The sequence below is a fragment of the Mauremys reevesii genome, linkage group 4, assembly GCF_016161935.1.
Source record: "Mauremys reevesii isolate NIE-2019 linkage group 4, ASM1616193v1, whole genome shotgun sequence".
NCBI lineage: Eukaryota > Metazoa > Chordata > Testudines > Geoemydidae > Mauremys > Mauremys reevesii.
The window spans coordinates 62,361,781-62,380,391 of NC_052626.1; the positions used below are offsets into that span (position 1 = coordinate 62,361,781).

Below are 18,611 nucleotides of genomic sequence, written 5' to 3' on the forward strand. Positions count from 1 at the left end.
CTATTCACCAACTCACTAGTGCACATGGACCAGCATAACCAAAGTAAATCCTATGTATTATTTTGATACATGCACATTTGTGCACGTGGATCTCAGATGGCCACATCCCTTACATATTTATTTAATTGAGGAAAATTAAAGTACACTGTATGCAAATATATAGTTTGTAATCAATTAGAATTTAATTACTTTTAATTATTTTAATATTTTATTAAGCCACATTTCTCAGTGGAAGCAATAGAGATGCAAATTTTTACATTTTAAAACAAAAACTGGTTTTAAGTTACAAGTACCCAATTGCATTTTTAAAAAAAAGCAGCTGGTATCTTTGTCTGTTAGCATTAAAAACTTTTTTGCATTCAGACAACACAAGAGCAGCTCAGATTTACTTAAGATTTCCACAACAACAACAATTACCTTCAGCCTGAAGACAAATATGCCAAATTTTATCCCACAAGGAACATTTTTGAGAAAGATGCAAGCTGCTGAAGATCTGCTCTGAGAATGGAATGGCTATTTCAAACTTAACCACAGCTTTGCTTCTGGACTGCTATTGTTAACCAACTCTGTCTGTTTGCCTTTGTATTCAAAACATTCAGGGGATAACCATTTGTACAAATTACTAGGTTTAGTGATCTCAAAATAATGAGATGAGATTAAATGAATTCAGATTAAAGGAGGGGCCAGAACTGTGGAGTATGGATCCAGAATTTACCCAAAGCTCAGATATTTTCTTATTCTGGTGCATCTCCTATTCAGAACACTTATCTATATTTATGCTTTCTGGAGACAGGAAAAGCAGGTGAAGTAACTATATTTTTTACCACCCACTAAAACGTATGTTTTCAAAGGAAAACTATAAAGCTAAACAATGCAGAGCATGGAAGAAAGCTCATGCCCTTTTCTTGTGTGAATACACACACCCTTATCATCAACCCTAGGCACTTCTTGATGCCACCCTGACAGTACTGAATATGGAGCGAAACCTTCTTTCCCCTGAAGAATAGGCATCCTGGGGATTAGTTTACCAGCATTATATATTTATCAATGGAAAAGCGTAACTGGCTTAATCCCATTGATTCACACATTGCACAGGAACACAAGAGCACAGTAAGAACATACAGACATGTTCATACAAAAATATTTTAATGCTATTATTAAAGCTCCACTCACACACTTCACCGAAAAGTGAAGTCCAGCTGAGACATTCTATATTTGGAGAAGCTACGAAACATAGTTGAGTTATCAGCTGTGTTGGTCATTTGCAGATACTTTAGCCCTTTGGTTTTCCTGTCTGAAGCTTTCATGTATTCAGTGCCCTGCAACCAGTCAATATCCTAAATACAAGGCTGCATCTTATTTCCTTTTGGCATTCTTGAGCACCCTTCTTTTCATGCCCAAAGCAAGGGCTTTTAAAATAGCTTCCTTGTTGTTCATAATATTGTAGCGGCTTAACTCCAGCAGCCTATCAAATTCATTGGGTTGATATGTGAAGTTCATAGAATGGTAAGGAGATTTTTCCCCTTCAACAGGGAAGTTGCCAAAGGATTTCTCATCTTCCGTCTCACGCTTGACTCCTGCAGACAGAAAATCAGACAATAACAGTCTTCACAGATCCCCTTAATAAGATGCTCCCATGTTTGTGCAGGAGCAGAAGGAGGTACTACCATCATGGTTTATCATAAACCTGCCCACAAGTTGATGATAGATAGATAGACAGATCGATCGATCGATCGATCATTGGCTCCACCAACTCTGCAAAAGGCTCTTTTGTCCTGTCACTGGGTGCAAGAAGCAAAGTTCCTGACAAGGTGAAATAGGTGTATGTTTGAAGTACTTTAACCACGCAGGATTTTCAAGCCCTATACGTGGTTCCTATCTCACAGGCAGTGTGAATGGTTTTAATTCAGAACTTTTTCAGCTACAGAGGGGAACCAAGAATCCCTAATCCCCAGTACTCTTCAGCTTTGCATTCAAACCTTTGGACAATACAATTCCATATGCCATTGTTGTTACTGTTCATAAAACCAAACATCTCAGGGCCCATTGCCATTATCCTAATACAAAATTTCAGCTTAAACTCAGACTACAACATTTAAAAAATGAGGCCAAAGCTATGACAGAAGGAACCAACCCTAAGGAACCCAGAATCTCTGGTAATGGAGTAAAGAGTGCTTCTGAAAACTGAGCTAACAGTACACCTGAACAAATATACTCTATATGACAAAAACTACTTTGGAATATTTGAATACATTAAAATACAGTTTTAAACAAATGGTCTGTTGCACCACTAACTAGCAGCTAGAGCAGGGAACACACAACCTTTATATTTGTGCATTTAATATTATAAATATTTAATCACTTTAAGTAGCACATTAATCATATTTTCTTGCGATACTGAAGATGGATATTCTGGTGGCCGATGTCCAATATATAGTTACTGTTCCAAATGATTCTTCTTGTAGAGCAGGTTTACACTACAAATGTGCAGCTGCGCTGCTGTAGCGTGTCTGGTGAAGATGCTCTAAGCCAACCGGAAAGAGGTCTCCCACCTCTATGAGTTATGTCGGTGGGAGAAGTTCTTCTGCCCACATAGCACAGTTTACGGGGGGGTTAAGGTCAGTATAACTACATCACCCAGGGATGTGGATTTCTCACACCCCTGAGTGACGTAGTTATGCTGCAGTAAGCATTTAGTGTAGACCAAGCCTTAGGGTCTTAGGGTTCAACCCTGTAAGGTGCTAAGAAACCCCTGACTATGGGGCTAAAAATGCTCAGCACCATGTATAATTGAACCTCGCCTACACACTTCCTTACCTGGTGCCTTGTATTTCTGGAATGTGTTGTTCACCAATGGAAAGTGAAGCACTATGGGAACTTTAGGATTGAGATCATCCACGAACATATAACACTCCTTGGGCTTCTGCTTATCTGTTTCATTCACAACAATGTGTGGAAAGGGGATTTCCCGTTCTTCACAATACTTCTGGGCCTGATGCAGCACCTGAACTCAGAAGTCAACAAGTAAAGTTATTTTCTTTACTGGATGAGAGCTAAAAATCAGGTGGTGCCAGATATTCAAAAGCGCTCAGCTCCCATTTAGGCATCTAAATAAAGACAAGATTTTTCAAGTGCGCAGCACTCCAAAGTCCTCATTCTGACCTCATGGCCAGATTTACAGAAGAGCTCAAAAGAGTATATGTCTACATAGTGCTTAACACAGTGGGGCTTCAACCTCAGCCTCCAGGTACTATTGTAATATAAATGTTATCATCTATGATAACAATGTCGCTGTCTGATTTGGCTATTGTTATCTCTAACCACTAAGAAATGCCCCCCTCCAAAAGCCAGGGACATAACCCAGGATTCCAGTCTCCAATATTCTATTGCTGTCTAGCCAACAGCTGGGCAACCCACTGGCAAAGTGTGCATCACGTTGCATCCCCCTGTAGTGGCTGCTCCACACAGAGAAGAGCAATTATTCCTGTAACTCAAGTAAAGTCTTGTGCTGGGAATGTGAAAATCCAGAGTTCAAACTCTGCTGATGATCCATATAGCAGAGGGTTTTTTTATTGCAAGCAATAGAATTAATTTTTTTCCAGTTTTCTTTTTTTAAAAATTGGTTTATTTAAGTAACACGGTGAGAAAACATCCTTCAAACATGCTTTATATATATTTTTTAAATCTGTATATTATGGTGTGCCACATTTTGGTCATTTATCACACATTTTGATTGTTGGTGTCACACACTGGCAGTTTGAGGGGATGAGAAATTTGCTTTGAAACTTCTATTTCTTGTGTTTTTAAATCTATGTCAAGGGCCCTCAGAGCCCAGAATGTGCAGTGTCATGTCGAATTTCTAAATACACATAATGTTCATTTAACATGGCATTTTAAGCATAGCAAAAAAATGATTAATCTCATATGGAAATGGTTATTTTTAGACTGATATTTGTCCATCAGGAACTGGACTGAGACCATCCATTTATTTCAGGTAAATCACCACACAGCCATCAGTTGGAAATCTACCAAATTGATCTGGGATTCAAACCAATTATCTACAGGTTCATAGATTTTTAAAGCCAGAAGGGATAAATATGATCATCTAATCTGATCTCCTGCATAACAGGCCACAAAATTTCACCCAGTAATTTCTGCAGCAAGCCCCAAAACTTGACAAAAGGTTGTATAATGCATTATACCCAATAATAATTCTCTCAGTCATTGAGATATGTCTAAATAGGGCATTTGACTATTCTGATTTCATCCATGATGTCCTGGTCAGCATGCATATGTGTTTGCCTAATTCTACTCCTTTTTGTCTCTCACCTCAAATGGAGCTTCCCAAGAATAGTTGAATGACAAGATGACATCTACATCTCTCTCTGGCTGAAGCACCAAAGGAAAGGGAGAATTGATAGAGAAAACCCCATCTATCAAGTACAGGTTTTGTTCCATGGGAGTTAGCTGGTTGGGAAAGGCATCCTGGTGAGTGCCTGAAAGATCCCCAAATCATACTGGTCACTGAAGTACACAAAACACATCAATCTAATTTCAGAGAAAAAGGTGAAAATCATCTGAGACCCTAAGGAGAAATGTTTAAATACCCTGGAATTACATTAACTGTACTCCCACACCCCAACACCCAGATACCACCAAATCAAACTAAGTTACCTCCACCCTGAACACTCAGCAAAACAAGACAAATCAAAAAAGATCTATATCTGAGCACCACAGAAAAGCTTATAAGCAAACACCACCACAGGAACCAAGCATCTCACGTGCATTAATCTGTCCTCACAATACCCATTTCAGGTAGGGAAGAGAGATTAAGTGACTTGCCCACAAAGAGTCAGTAGCAGAGCTCAAAATAGAACCCAGATCTCTCTAACTCCTGATCCAGTGCCCTAAGCACAAGCCCATCCTTCTTTCTGGGACAGATAACTTTCATATATGGCAATTTTCAATACAGTCAAAAGGGATTTGGGATGTTTTTGCTCTGAAGTACCGGGTATGTAAGCCCAAGTCTGCTGTCAAGTACAACCCTGTCATTGCAGTTGCCTGTTTGTAAATGAAGACTGCATTTGGCCAACAGCATTTCCACTAGTGGTATTGGTGACTTTACTCATGGCGATCTGGTTTACACAAACCCCAGTGGCAGCAGACACATATTTTTAACTTGTTTAAGACAGCCACTGCATTTTGACCAGCCTTCTATACTGCCAATTGAATGGTTTGCTCAGAGCAGCATCTTGCCCATTTTATAAGCTGTACAGCGGTATGTACTTAGATGACACACACTTCCACTGTCACTGACCAGTCATCTTTATCTTCCTAACTGTCCCCAGTTCCTCTGACACACAGCCTGGTTTCTCTCACACAGAATCTTGTTACCCACCTTTCCAGGCCACAAACTCCTTGGCATTGACATAGTCCCTGTGAAGGTACAGTCCACGCATGAAGTTAATGTTTTCCCCAGCAGAGAAGCGAGACTTAAATAAATCTTGAAATAATTGTGAGAAAGCTCCACCTGGCATGACCATTCGCTTTTCTAACTGTAAAGGGTCCAGAGTCTGGCGTCCACGAGCTTCATCTGCAAAAAGAAACAAACAAACCAGAATTCAGATCTCTTCATCCAAGCTCAAATTTCACTATTCCTTGACCATTTTACCCTGAGTTCAAGACACCAGCCATTTTATACTGACATTTCCCGCTACAACAGCTGGGATTTTAAACACAACTGCTATTGTCTTTAGCAGGACTCATGTAGCTAACACCTCAAGCAATATTTGTTAAATGATGGGTATTATTAAGCCCCCACCTACAACAGAATGTTGAGAAAACAATTAAGACACATTTGTCTCCAACCTTATATACTAGAGTTAAAATCTCTAGTATAGGTGGGGCCTACCCATGTCCTCACTTTAGACAGTGCATGGTTTTCACCTGGCTAAAGGGACATAGATAAGTACTATTTAAACTACAAACTTCAAACATATTGCATGTGCTTCAGGGGACAACTGTGATATTGCCAAATCCTCTGACTCCATAATAGTTGTAGTGTAAATAAGTCCAGAATCTGATGCTGTTGTGAAGTTTCAAAAAGTTGTGGTGCTGCACATTTTTTCTTTTTCTTCATTATACTGGTAAGGAGAACTTGTATTCTCTCTTGTATTACAAACTATTATCCTTTCTTATCTCCTCTGTCAGTCCCACACAATGTTCCCATTATCTAAACCAGGTTTAAAAAGGTTTCAGTGATGAATCCCTCAGGCCAATGTACTAGTCCTTATGTGGCCCTCGTGGTGATTTGACTTTGAGATCCCTGATCTAAACTAAATGAGCTACCAGTAGGCAGTGCTATTAAGGCCCTCCTAAATTATCTTCTTTTATGTTGTGAGAAGGGGTTACCTTCCTTGAATGGAGGAGATATTTTCAAGGCCCTTTCATATGACTAAGGAAAGCCCAGTCTCTGTCTATCCTTTACCTATAGCTTTGATGGCATCTTTCAGAGATTCTAGAAAGCCAACTTTTGAAGAAATCACCTCTTCCCAGATTTCATCTAGATTGGCAGCAAAGGCACTGGCCCATATTCCTGAAAATGGACAAGAAAAGTATTGATTTAGGTCCCCCAGACTTCTCAGGCACTGAACAGCATGACCAAACTCAATTTCACCACATCAGATATGCATCATATGCAGGACAAAATTGGGATAGGACAGATTATCTTTAATAAAAGTCTTGTTCAGTTAAGAACACAGAGTGTGGTTAGATGCCTAAAAGTCTCCAGGGACAACATCTTATGCAACTGTGCAGCGGTTGATATAAGTCACTAAAAATTAAATATCTGATTATTCTTAACCCTCTCATCAATGTGCATCAAGTTACAGTTGCTATAAAGCATAATAGAGTGTTTCTAGCAGCATCAGATCTTACCCTGCAGAAAACTAATTCTGGGCTCCAGACGTTTCCCAAGTAGCAGCCCATTGAAGAATTCACTGCCAAAGTCTTCTATGCGGATAAAGGCTCCATACTTGTGGGTACCAAACTCATAGGGTGTGAACTCACACCACTCTGTGAAAGGGTTAACCAAGATAATTATCTCAAAAATACACTTGAATAAACATTTTCATCCCCTCCCCATTCCCGTGAGAATGGCTAAGAGAATAATTCAGTTTCTTAACCCATACCAATGATACCTATGCTGGTAAAGGTTAACCCTTCCAGCTAACAATGCCTTAATGCATGAATGCCATAAGGTGAGATTTTCCCACATACATCTTACATATGGCATGGGAGCAGTATGATTGACAGGAGGTTTATTTAACAGCGATTCACAGGAATTCCCTATTAAGACTTTTCACCAGCATCGCAAGTTGATATTTTTAATGGTGGCAAAAGGAGTGAAGAATGAATGTAAAGAAGCATTATCGTGCCACTAACAGGAATAATTAAGTAATGGGATTTTCAAATCCGCCAAAAAAAATTCAATTAATCGTATCAGCATTTAAAAGTGTGTTGGAGACAAAAAATAAATAAACATTAAATAAAGATGTGCACATCCCCACAGAGAGATGCAGCCAAAAACAAACCATGTCTTGGCATTACAATTAGGATTGCCAAGTACAATTTGAGAGAAGATGTACTATTGAACACATCATTACAAATATTTAAAAGGCAGAGAAAGTTAAGTATACATAATGGGTGAAACCCTAGCCCCAATGGAGTCAATGGCAAATCTCCCATTGAGAGTTTAATGGGAACAGGATTTCACCCAGTACATTCAATGTAGCGAGGGTATGAAGGAGAATTTATGTTGCTGCCCACCATCATTACTATGCTGCAACAAGATTGGGAACAAGGACAAAAATAATTAAAACTGAGGGGGAAATGTAATTTACAGATTTTAGAGGGGAAAAAACACTTCACGTTATACCTGTAAATTCATGGCTACTGACATGGGGCTTCACATTGACAGCTGCATAGATGGGGAAGGGGTTCTGTCCCCACCTGACTGCTGACTGCTGGTCAGACAACTTCGATGGATCCTGCTGGATATGGCAGGGAAAAGTCATATCACTTTGGTGTTCAGTTTTGCCTTTAAATAGAAGGTTCCTCTTGCCCTCGCAATACCATGTGATTGATGTGACCAATCACAGAGCATGAACAGTGAACAACTTAGAGGAAATTCTCAAGCAAATTCTCTTTAGTTTTTCATGGGCTTTTTTAAAACCGCATAGAGTAATTTGTCGAATTCATGAGCTCATCTTTCGGTATTTCCATAATCCAGACATTGAAATAATGTGAGAAAAAACTAGATCTCAGTGTTTAGTCCTCATAAATGGTTCCTTTAGGCATCAGGAGAGACAATAAAAAACATAAAAGCAAATACAAAGTACTAGTCACACATACCTACTGAGGAAAATACAGTGAGCCGAGGATTCTGGAGTGCTAATCCGATCCATCTCTTATTCAGCATGTGGCCTTAAACAAGTAACATAACCTCTCTGTGTCAGAGCTATGCCATCCGCAAAAAGAGGTAATGCTTATCTATCTCAGAGGTGTTATGAAGATGAGTCAGTTAATGGTTGTGAAGCATTTTGAAAATACAAAATGCTATGGAATAGGTTTATGATTAATGTAGGATAATCACATGGAGCTTTAATCACCGTTAGATATTATTTAAAGTTTTAATTTCTCCTGTAAAATTCTGTTTATCTCTGGGAGAAGTTTAAGAAGTGTTCCACAAGTCTGAAGAGATAAGTTGCCTGAGGCTTCAAACAGGTTTGTTAAACTCCTATTCTGAAGACAAACCATTCACAATCCAGGACTTTCATTACCTTCTGTTGTAAGAAATATTCTATGATAAGGCCCCACAAATCCGTGAGTGAGACTTTCCGTCCTTCTTTCTCCAGCAAGATCAGCTGCTGGAAATAATACACCAGTCGTTCAGCAGAAAATGCCCCCACTTTGCTGCTGGTCACAAGTTTCCGAGCAACGCTAATTGCATCCTGGAGGTCTTGGTGGGACCAGTGAGGGTCTTCGTAGAGTTTAGACAAACACCTAGTAAAATGTCCACCAAGTTTTTCAGTAAACAACAAATTATTACACAAGATGCCAAACGTCTGGGGAAAGATGGCTGCCCTCCCCACATTGTGATTTGAACAGAACTGAAAGTAACATCACTGTTTTTATTTAACAACATATTAAATTTATAGTCTATAGCACACCTTGGAATCTTCAAGGAATTTGCTTTCCTATTAAATAATTTTATGATATGTCATAGTTTGGGCCTCAAAACTGCATTCTCTTAAAAAGTCTTAATATCATATCTCTGTGCACACCCTCAGACTTTCAGTAACAACCTAATTAATTTCTAGTATGAAGAAACTTTCCTAAAGCATCGATTACCATGGTCATCTAATGTCTGGGGCTTCCTATGTGCCCTCTTTTCTTTACCTCAGTATCTCAGACTACTTTAGGCACAAACACACCCCCTTTCCAGAGCCTTCCCTCTAACTTAATTCACATTATTTTTTCTTAATACCTAGACATACTTTGTTCACCTTTCTACAAGCCAATTTATTTTAATGCTACATGGGCTTGTCCCTTGATTTTTCTGCTACAAGCCTGATATCACTAAAACCTCATTTCTTAGAAAGAAAACCTTCAGTGGCAAAGGGACTAAGGCCCCAGAGAGATGGATCTGACTCATTGAAACTGGAAGTAGTCTGAAATCTTTTGATAAGAATTATGTTAATGAAAATATTGTATGGATTGAAGAAAAACGCTCACTTAAAAGGGGGGAGGGGCAAAGATATTATACCTTACTTTCCTGCTTCTCCTTTTTATCACTGATTCGAGGCAGGGAGGGAGGGAGGGAGACTACTCAGATCCCCTCTCTCCCTGTGATGTACTGCCACAATGGAGATCAGCAGGGCACTTAAGCTGAAGCTCCCTCAAAATAAACAAGAGGGAGCTGCTGATAGGGCATCCCCTGTGAGGGGCCCTTGATTCTGGAATTCAATTCTCCCTACTTAGTCTGCCAGAGCCTAGATTTCTTAACCTTCTGTGCATGCTACAAATCTCACCTTTTTCCTCCCTTAGTTAAGGCGGTTGAGAGGGGGTGGACCAAGGTGGGTTTATTTACGGGCAGTCCTCTGGCTATATTTATCCTGTAATTTTTAATTTATGGGAGAGGCACCCAGAGCTTGAATGGGCATCTATCGATGAACTTTAGAAATCTGAAGGATAATTAAAGAAGTAACTGGATGAGTAACAGAAACTTTGAAAATATATGAGCTTATCACTGAATCATCCATGTTGGTAAAAGTAAATTGTATCAGAAGGGTATCATTCCCCAGACTACACTGACTTGGGTTCTCAGGTCAAAGGACTACGGGGGGAAAGTTCCAGTGACATACCAGGTGGATCCTGAGACTCCACACATATACATCAGGATATCCAAGAGGTCAAGCTGCTGGAGTCCTGACAGATTGCCATAGAAAGCAGTCATGGCTCTCATGCCACCTCCAGATCCCACTACTGCCACTACAGGGATCTACAGGAATAGAAAAATGAAAGGCTATGAAAAACATGCAATTGAGTATACTGCATTACATACATATGTATTAAATTACACACGCACATACAAGGTCATTTGGTTTTAGGTTTCATTTAATGGATTTTCTCATTATAAACAAAAATAAAATAGGGGAGGTAGTAAGAGAGACAATTATTCCTATGAAAGGGCTCTGCTGACATTAAAAATCTGAGCCCACTATGTCCAAATCTTCTGCTCATTTAGCCTCTGTAATTTTATCCAGGAGTATGAGCAGCCATTTTGGACAGAAAACAAAGACTATTAGCAGCTCAAATAGCTTTCTCCTGTTTTTTTCTGGGTTGTTTGTCCCTGTTCTGCTACTGTAAATCCAAACTGTGACTGTCTTGTATTCTGAACTGCTTTTTCAAAACCTATGTGCTTACAATCTATTTTCCCATTAGGCTGAGGTTCACTGGCAGTACAGTTATCTCCCCCTAAAACTAGTCACAAAGGACAGAGTTCTCTAAAAAGGGAATTTCATACCTCATCTTTCTTGGGTTCCTCTGGCAAATCAAGTGTCTTCTTTAGGGCATGAGAAACTATTTTCTTCCTCATATCCACAAATTCTCTCTCTCCTCTACAAAGGTCAAAACTGATGCGAACATCAAGATCCTGAGAGCTACTCCCACAAGCAAGAGGAGAACAAGGGAGAATAGGAATGGCAAAAGAGAGAGATGAACTTTCAGAGAGCCCTTATCACTTGAGACTATCTCTCTGATTTTGTATCCTGCATCACCAGTTAAGACCAGCTGAGAAGAAATTAAATGCATTTATTTTTCCTTGGTTTTCATTCATACCTATGTTGCATTCTTGTTTATGTTTTACTAGTATCTGATTTTAAAGAACCAGGCTGTCCAAGTGATAAAAGCACAGTTTGTCCCGTCTCTCTGGAACAGTTTTCTCACTTCAGCATTCCAGACCAAACTTCACACTTCCTTCAAGACCCTCTGAAAGGCCTCACATCATCAGGATAGCCTCACAAAAAGGAAGCTTCCAAACCTGCTCTCTTCCATCAGATAATTAAACATTAAAAAACAAAATTAAATATTTAAAAACATTTTACCTGACAAGTCTGTTCAATCACCTATACCATTTCTCAGATGATACATGGTGAGAAAAACATTTATACGGTCAAAAAAGCAAAATATACACTCTTTAGATATATGTATTATAGATCAGGGAACAGTTAGAAGCAAGACATCAGCAAAACAACGAAAGTTAGTTCTAACGTTCTTCCACTCACAAGATTATGCAGTCACTTCACTTTTAAGCTGTATCCCTTCCCCAACCCTGCTTTCCATTTTGCCTTTTTACACCATAAGCTCTTTGAAACAGGCTCTGACTCCTTACAGATTTGCCGAATGCCCATGCATCTCAATAGAGCGATAGAAGTATTAATATGTCTAAAAGAATTGTAACCTCCCTGAAAAAGGCAGATATAAAATCTGGTTAGAGGAAAGTCATAAACGTTCAGCAGATTGAAAATATTTTAAATGTGTATTGATGACATGATGTGTGGTTTATACCAGACCATGCCTAAAACAGGAATCAGCTATACTTTGAAAAAATATAATTTACCAATAACGACACACATTGTACTGTTTGGAACTGAGTGCTAGCTCTCCTGCCCATGCTCATACATGCATTAGTTTATGGATGAGTTCACATATTACCATTTGAAGCAGCTTTCATCCAGACCACATCACACAATCCATTGTCTACAGACAAGCTCTAAGATACAAACGCATTTGCTCCAATCCCTCAGACAGAGACAAACACCTACCTACAGGATCTCTATCAAGCATTCTTAAAACTACAATACCCACCTGGTGAAGTGAAGAAACAGATTGACAGAGCCAGAAGGGTACCCAGAAGTCACCTACTACAGGACAGGCCCAACAAAGAAAGTAACAGAACACCACTAGCCGTCACCTCCAGCCCCCAACTAAAACCTCTCCAGTGCATCATAAAGGATCTACAACCTATCCTGAAGGACAATCCCTCACTATCACAGACCTTGGAAGACAGGCCAGCCCTCACTTACAGACAGCCCCCCAACCTGAAGCAAATACTCACCGGCAATTACACACCACACAAGAACACTAACCCAGGAACCAATCCCTGCGACAAACCCCACTGCCAACTCTGTCCGCATATCTATTCAAGGGACACCATCATAGGACCTAACCACAACAGCCACACCATCAGGGGCTCATTCATCTGCTCATCTTCCAATGTGATATATGCCATCATATGCCAGCAATGCCCCTCTGCCATGTACATTGGCCAAACCAGACAGTCTCTACACAAAAGAATAAATGGACACAAATCAGACATCAAGAATTGTAACATTCAAAAACCAGCAGCATAGCAATTTAATCCCCCTGGACACTCAACAACAGACTTAGGGCAGGTCTACACTAAGGGCGGGGGTCGAACTAGGGTATGCAAGTTCAGCTACGTGAATAGCATAGCTGAACTCAAAGTACCCTAGTTCGAACTACTTACCCGTCCAGACGCCGCGGGATTGAAGTCCGCAGCTCCAAGGTCGACTCCACCACCGCTGTTTGCAGTGGTGGAGTACCGGAGTCGACCGGAGCGCACAGGGAGTTCGAACTATCGCGTCCAGATTAGACACAATAGTTCGAACTCCGAGAAGTCGAACTCACCATGTCGACCCGGCAGGTAAGTGTAGACTAGCCCTTAAAGAGGTAATTCTTCAATAAAAAGACTTCAAAAACAGACTTCAATGAGAAACTGCAGAACTGGAATTAATTTGCAAACTGGACACCATCAAATTTGGCCTGAATAAAGACTGGGAGCGGCTGGGTCACTACTAAAAGTAATTCTTCCTCTGCTGATACTCACACCTTCTTGTCAACTGTTGGAAATGAGTGACATCCACCTTGACTGCACTGGCCTCGTTAGCACTACAAAAGTAATTTTCCCTCTCTTGCTAGTCACCCCTTCTTGTCAACTGTTGAGAATAGGCCACTTCCAACTTAACTGAATTGGCTTCTTCAGCACTGACTCCCCCCCCCTCTTGGTAAGGCAACTCCCATCTTTTCATGTTCTGTATATATATCCTGCTTACTGTATTTTTCACTCCATGCATCTGATGAAGTGGGTTTTAGCCCATGAAAGCTTACGCCCAAACAGATTTGTTAGTCTCTAGGGTGCCACAAGGATGCCTCATTGTTTTTGCTGATACAGCCTAACACGGCTACCACTCTGAAATTTTTCAGATTTGACTTCCATAAGCAACTCTTCAGCACTCAGCCCCAAGTTTGTTATAGTTTCAGTTCTTTTTCTGAGCCCACAGATACAATAAGTTTCAAATACAAGGAAAACTGATTCTACAGTAAAGTTACAGTGAACTGATACAACAGACGAAAAAACCCTCTACACTAGGAACCTTTTTTCACTTGAGACAGTCAAGTAAAATGAACCATAAGTGCGACTGGGATAGGTAAAACAGTTACCAAGATAGTTTATAAATGAGAACAGTATTTGCTTATCATATGTTATTTTAGGAATTTCTGGTATCTGACGCACCTCTCTTCAACCTTCACAGTCAGATCCACACCTTGCCCCTGGAAAAGAAGGAACAATCCTGAACCAAAGGATAGTTTTACAGATGGTCTCACCCACGAACCATAAAGAATTCCCACAGCTTATCGTAAAAAAATTATACAAGATCTATCCAGAAGTAAAGCCAACTCGAAGACAGGCCATGTTATGTTTTCACCATACACAAAGAACAAATGTATGCTTTAGTCAGAGTGACCTTTATTGTAGATTAAGAAAACAAGAAAAGCTAGCAATAAAGTCACCATAAAGGAACACAGTGGTATACTGTGACAATGTATAGAATATGTGGGACACTATGATATTGTTGATACCAATATTATAAAATTGCAAAGAATCTGACCAGATACACCGTGTGAGGTATCTGCCAAAATGTTACCATTTGCCAAGTATGATAATTTTGTTTATATGTTTGTATCACCTTTTATTATGAGTTATAGATATGTAGGGTATTTCCAAACTTGTGCTTTGTTTCTGGGTGATACTCCCAGACAGATTGGCTTCAGCACTGCTTAGCCTGTTTGATGGCCCCTCAAGGGTCATCTGTTGTACAATGTATCCACTGAAAGGAGCCAGGGAATACACCTCGTGAGCCAGCAGGACTTGTAGGGGGAATACCTATGGACAGAGACTTTAAGGCTTTTCCATGCCCATGGGTTGTGAAGCTTGTGTTCGGGACACAAAATACAAGCCACATGGCAAGAGGAATATAAAGGGCGGCTGCAACATCTGCTTTTTGTCTTCAGTCCTGTTTCTTACCTCTGGAGTAACTTTTCTACAAACTGAAGCTCTGAACAAAGGAGACTGAATGACCCATCCAAGCTGTGGATGTGTTCCAGAGGGATTTTCAAGCCAGCAATCTCACCAATACCACTAAGAACCTGATATATGGACTTTGAAGTCTCTGGGTGTATCTGAGCGCTTTATCATTTAAGTCTCTTCTTGTCCTTTTTTTTTTCTTTAAAATAAACCTTTAGTTTTAGGTTTCAGAGTAGTAGCCATGTTAGTCTGTATCAGCAAACACAACGAGGAGTACTTGTGGCACCTTAGAGACTAACAAATTTATTTGGGCATAAGCTTTCGTGGGCTAAAACCCTCTTCATCAGATGCATGGAGTGGAAAATACAGTATTTTCCACATAAAGGGGTCTGTGTGATTTCTTTTTTAGCTTCTTGATAACCAGTATAGGGAATCAGAAGCACTGTTTGTGACTGGTTGGTAAGTTTAACTTTAGTGTTAACCAACCACCAGTTTGGGGAGTGTCTGCTCTCTCTTTTGCAGCCTGCCCTGTCCTTGGCATTTCCAGTGAGGGTTGCCTTAGGCACACTGGGTCACATGTACATCTCCTCTAAAAGTGCAAAATGAACACAGAACCTGTAACTGTAGAAAGCTCAGTCTTTAGAGATTTAATGATCTTCTGACATCAATTTGAATTATTAAATAAATTAGTAAAAAAAAATAAGTTACAATAAGTAATGCAAGCTGGCTAGGAGAGAAGCCACTTGCTTTGGAAAGGCATTAGCAGACATCTAGCATAATCTTTGATCTGAGCAAATAAAGTTTGGTCAGTTCAGTACACCACAAAGGCTGATTAGGGGAAGGATTCTCTTTCAATTTGGGGAAGTGAAATTAACTATTGTGTAAACTGGTGCATAAGTTGCAGACCATATTGTAAACACCTCTTTGTATACGTTGGTACAGCAACCCAGCACAATGGGGAGCATTCCTGCCTGGGCCCTCTGGGAACTACTGCAATAATAGATAGTCCAAATGTAATTCAGTGTAGGATGTTTGGTTTGAATGCTCATTGTACAAGCGTGTAGGATTTGAAATCAGATGGTATGAGGATACTTATCCGAAGCAAAACTGAAGCCATGTTATGGAGGTTCTGCCAGAAGTTAAAAGTAGCACAAGGATTTTCCTTTTAATTGGCCACATTAATATTTTTTCAGATTTCAATTTTTTTGAAGGCAAATTTAAAAATTACAAAACTTAGCATTTTTTAAAACTTAGAGAGTTTTTAAAGTGTTGGAGAGTTTGTGAAGTTACTGTGTATTATAATAATCACTCTTTCAAGATTTTCAGGGTTGGATTTTCAACTTTTTTGTAAACCATTTTTGTGAGCTACCAATGCCTACAGAATCATAAAAATCACATATAGCAAGAACGGGACCATTTTTGGTAACTGGAATGCTGGCTATGGCAATAAATACATGGATTTTGACAAATTTTAACAAAAAGAGCTAATTTAGTTCATTCACATAATCCCCTGTCTTCAGCATGTGAGTCAACATAGCAGAAGGTTTTGAATATGAAAGTTTATATAACAGAGGTTTTCGGACATCACAGCTCATGTGACAGAAGATTCTGGAGGCTCCTCCTAACAGTTCACTGAAGATGACACAACACTGTGTGATGAGAAAACCCATCAATGTAACCATAGAGATTATAAGCACAAAAACATAGTCAGTACATATCTTGTGACAGATCCAACAAACCCCTGTGTTTGACCTTGCACACTATCTTTGGGTAAAGCTCAGTCTCTTCAGATGTAGAATGAAAAGATATGCTACTAATGACTCTAAGTGGGGCCTTTGTGACTCCCCACTTTGCCACTGTGGCCAGTGAGAAGATGTAGGCAACAAAGCTGTGGGGTACACCCATCAGGAAGGGCTGCCTTGTTCCTGCATGGATTTGCACAGTGCCCTTCTCTCAGCTATTCAATGTTATGACATTTAGACAATATGATTGACTTGATTGCCTATGTAGATGCTATATATATATCAATCAATCACATCACATTGCTTTTGCAGAGCCAAGGGCCTGGAGGAGGGAGAGAGTAAGAGAATGGAAACATGAGACAAGCCACGGCCAGATCGACAGAGGGAGGAGCAGGTTTAGTTGCTGAGCTGCCAGATCTGTGCTCACCCAACACTAGCCTCTGTCTCCTCCTCTCAAGAGAGGACCAGGACTAGGCAAGTGCAATACCAGCTCTTTCTTCCAGAGTCCATGGGCATGCAAAATTCTTCTTGTAATTGCTCGTCTCAAGTCAACATGGACATCTCATTTCTTCCCATCTCCATAAAGAGGTCCTTGACCAGCAAGACCAGACAGAGAAAATACTGAACTGAACAGGAAGAAAACAGGGCTCAATAAATTTATACACCGTTTTGCTCTGTTTTATTCAATGCTTTAAATTAACCCATGAATTGTAGACGAGATTTCACTCCTTACTCCCATTTACCACATTTCAGAGATGATCGCTCCAACTTTACAGTGAGGCAGCAATAACGTGCGAGTGACTGCTCATTAGGAGAGACAGACAGTATGTAAGGGGTTAGTTACCATGGGCTTCCGCAGTTGAATCCAGAACATTTAGCAGAGCACATGTCTTCTCTCTAGCAACCTGTCAGGCAGGCCAAAGTGGATAGGATTTCTGAGCCAAACCCAATTCCAAACCGAAGGTCAGGTAAGTGTGAGAGGACGGGGTAATTAGTGAAGGGAAAATGAAAGACACGAAGGGAGAGATAGTGGTAGGCTTATCCCTATCAGCCCCCTCATTCACTCCTACCCTTCACTTCCATTATAATATTGTCCCCCTCTGATTACCCCCTTTACATTCCTTATTTGCTCTAACAACCAACTTTCTCCTTATCTCCCTTTATTCTCAATCAAAAGCTTCTCCTCCTTCAATATTCCCCTTCTTCCATTCCTTATCTCTGACTCATGCACCCCTTTCTCTTCCCTCTTATTGTAGCACATAGCAGCTCCAGTCAGATCCAGGCATCACTATACTAGGGTGCTATATAAACACTTTGTAAAAAACATTTTATGCCCCCAAATCCTTCTGACTTTAAAAAAACAACACTAACAGTAACAAAAAGACAACATAGAGCTTAAAAGCACAAAGCTTAACTTAGTCCACCATTTCCATGCCCCCAAAAAACCTGTGCATAGAAAGAGAGACTATTACCTTTCCTAGTGGAATGCTAATTTCAACTTCCTGTCCAAGAGGAAGTGTTGCAAGAGGGACTGCTCCCGTCCCTAAGCGTGCAGTGTGCATTTGCAGATCCTCACTCCATCCCTCCTAGGAATTAAAATGCTTGGTTTACATATAGAGAAAAGTAACTATTTATATACATTTATAGAAGCATCCTTCGATCACTCAAGGTGCTGTACACTTGTTATAAAAACATACCACTCAACTATGTGCTATTGACTAATAGAAAACCATATGTACACTGTTCAAATGAGTAAAAATGGCTGGTAATTTAATTATCCAATAACAAAAACTTAATTATGTCACAGTTCAGATTGAGACATGCAATTCAGGAAAAGATGTACCGATAATATCGCCTTAAAATATCACTAACTTCAAAAAGTTAAAAATTACAAGCTAAAGTTACATAAGCAATTCTGA

General features: G+C 39.9%; 1 protein-coding gene across 11 annotated transcripts in view; it reads right to left on the bottom strand.

Moving 5' to 3' along the window:
* Positions 1–1,129: 1,129 nt before the first annotated feature.
* LOC120405295 (cytosolic phospholipase A2 zeta-like) overlaps positions 1,130–18,611 on the bottom strand; it is a 51,801-nt gene continuing 34,319 nt past the window's right edge. For 8 of the 11 annotated variants that reach the window (XM_039538805.1, XM_039538804.1, XM_039538809.1 and 5 more), the window contains 12 exons: positions 18,165–18,278; positions 14,159–14,196; positions 11,087–11,222; positions 10,425–10,561; positions 8,841–9,063; positions 7,937–8,051; positions 6,937–7,074; positions 6,488–6,595; positions 5,399–5,593; positions 4,330–4,496; positions 2,818–3,004; positions 1,130–1,577 (listed from right to left, as the gene is read on the bottom strand). In XM_039538805.1, the coding sequence (XP_039394739.1) occupies positions 1,357–1,577; positions 2,818–3,004; positions 4,330–4,496; positions 5,399–5,593; positions 6,488–6,595; positions 6,937–7,074; positions 7,937–8,051; positions 8,841–9,063; positions 10,425–10,561; positions 11,087–11,222; positions 14,159–14,196; positions 18,165–18,278 (1,779 nt within the window). In that variant the 3' untranslated portion in view covers positions 1,130–1,356. The remainder of the gene's footprint in view (positions 1,578–2,817; positions 3,005–4,329; positions 4,497–5,398; positions 5,594–6,487; positions 6,596–6,936; positions 7,075–7,936; positions 8,052–8,840; positions 9,064–10,424; positions 10,562–11,086; positions 11,223–14,158; positions 14,197–18,164; positions 18,279–18,611) is intronic. The other 3 variants (XM_039538810.1, XM_039538812.1, XM_039538814.1) reach the window with 3 other exon arrangements.